Consider the following 1,599-nt stretch of genomic DNA (forward strand, 5'->3'; position numbering starts at 1 on the left):
ATTACAGGACTGCTGCTAGAAGTGGTTCCTGGCAGCACAGTGGACTTGGACGGAGTAGTAACCGTAATGCTAGTGGGTACACTGCTTCCACCCACAGAACTTGAGCCTCCAGCGGAACATTGATCAGAATTGGCGATGCACGTAGTTCCAGTAGGGCAGCCTAAATAGATGTTAGCGTTGCTCGTGCGATCGATAGAGAATATAACACACATCCCCCGGTAGAGTCATTGCAGCAGGAGTAGCCGGATTCACAGCAGGTGTCGTCGCTGCAGCATTCACTACCAGGGTTGCAGCAGGCATTTCCATTACACGTTTGCGCGGTACTGGGACAACATCTACAGCAGATTTTAGAAAAGAAAAGAAAATCGATTGAAATATTTTCTCACTCGGATTCGAAGCACTGGTTGGAACATTCGTCGATCAGTACTCGGTTTTGACGATGGGATCTAAACAGATGCGAAGGTACGTACAGTGGTGCCGTCTGGACAGTTATACGAATCGCTGCACTAGACTCAAATCGTTAATCACAGTGGAAAGGCTCATCATGCAACCTTACACAGAAGCTGCCAGTAGGGGCACATGCGTCCGGGTAGTTGGTACATTGCTCTAGGGCGGGTAAGCAACGTGTTTCTTCGTACTTGGCACGTGAATTCCTTACGATATCCGCTGGGGCATCCTTGTCGAGCAGTGAACTTCCCTCGGGGAACCAAGAGAGCTGATAGTACAGACTTGGTCAGTACTAGTGACGATGACTTGGAGTGACGTGGAACTCGTGAGACTGTTGAGGCAGGGTCTGCAACAGCGAGCTGAAGGGATAAGAAAAGAGACAGAGCGATACACAGCAGATGCAGCATGGTGGTGGTGGGAGTTGCAGCGGCTTGATGTGTTCGTCTGTCGTTCGTGCTCTTTATATCGGAAAGTCAGGTGTTAGCTTTCACGTCAGATGAGTCTTTAGCGAAGGCAGTGAGCCTGTATAACATTCTTGGCAAGGCACCAGGGTTAAAAACATTGATACATGATACATGAACATGCGGCGTACCACAGACCGGACCTGACTAATTTTATTATGTGGCCGCAAAACTTAGGCGCAGCTGGAGCTGTATTCCATAGCGTGTTGTATTAGAACACCATGAAGTATAACGCGGCCTCACTCAAGCAGTCATGTTAAAGAGTGTCGTAGTACAGCTTCAACAGTCGTTCAAGATGCTCACCAAAGGGGAGCCGAAATACATTGCATGCTACAGCCTTGAGCGCTTGAGCAGTGCCTGACCGGTCGACCGATAATCGATAACCCATAGTAGCATTGTGTTTGATCCGAGATTGGAAAAAACCGACCACTGATGGGCCTATGATGATGTAAGCTACCCTGGTAGGCCCGAGCGTATTCAAGTTTGCGAATCCAAGACTTCATATGTTCAAACTTGGGTTCGTATCTTGTCAACGAGCTGACGAAGGACTTACTGCCTCAAGTAGTGTTATATGTTAGTGGTCAGCTAATAAAAAATTGTTTACTGCATCTCACGGCAATAGCGCAGGGGCATGTCAAGTCTAGACCCTTATGAAAAGATTTAACACAGCCATGGCCCATTACGTTTACTA

General features: G+C 47.9%; 1 protein-coding gene across 1 annotated transcript; it reads right to left on the reverse strand.

Annotated features, from left to right (window-relative positions):
• Positions 1-1,287, reverse strand: F5891DRAFT_1095279 (uncharacterized protein; the record flags this gene model as incomplete). Its single annotated transcript, XM_041363518.1, has 7 exons — positions 1,040-1,287; positions 659-981; positions 557-606; positions 471-506; positions 387-400; positions 211-335; positions 1-160 (listed from the first exon to the last, which is right to left on the reverse strand). Coding segments are annotated over exons 2-7 (581 nt in total), but the record flags the coding sequence as incomplete, so codon positions are not given.
• Between the last annotated feature and the right edge of the window lie 312 nt (positions 1,288-1,599).

Source organism: Suillus fuscotomentosus, assembly GCF_016647785.1.
Source record: "Suillus fuscotomentosus strain FC203 chromosome Unknown F5891scaffold_575, whole genome shotgun sequence".
Classification (NCBI taxonomy): domain Eukaryota; kingdom Fungi; phylum Basidiomycota; class Agaricomycetes; order Boletales; family Suillaceae; genus Suillus; species Suillus fuscotomentosus.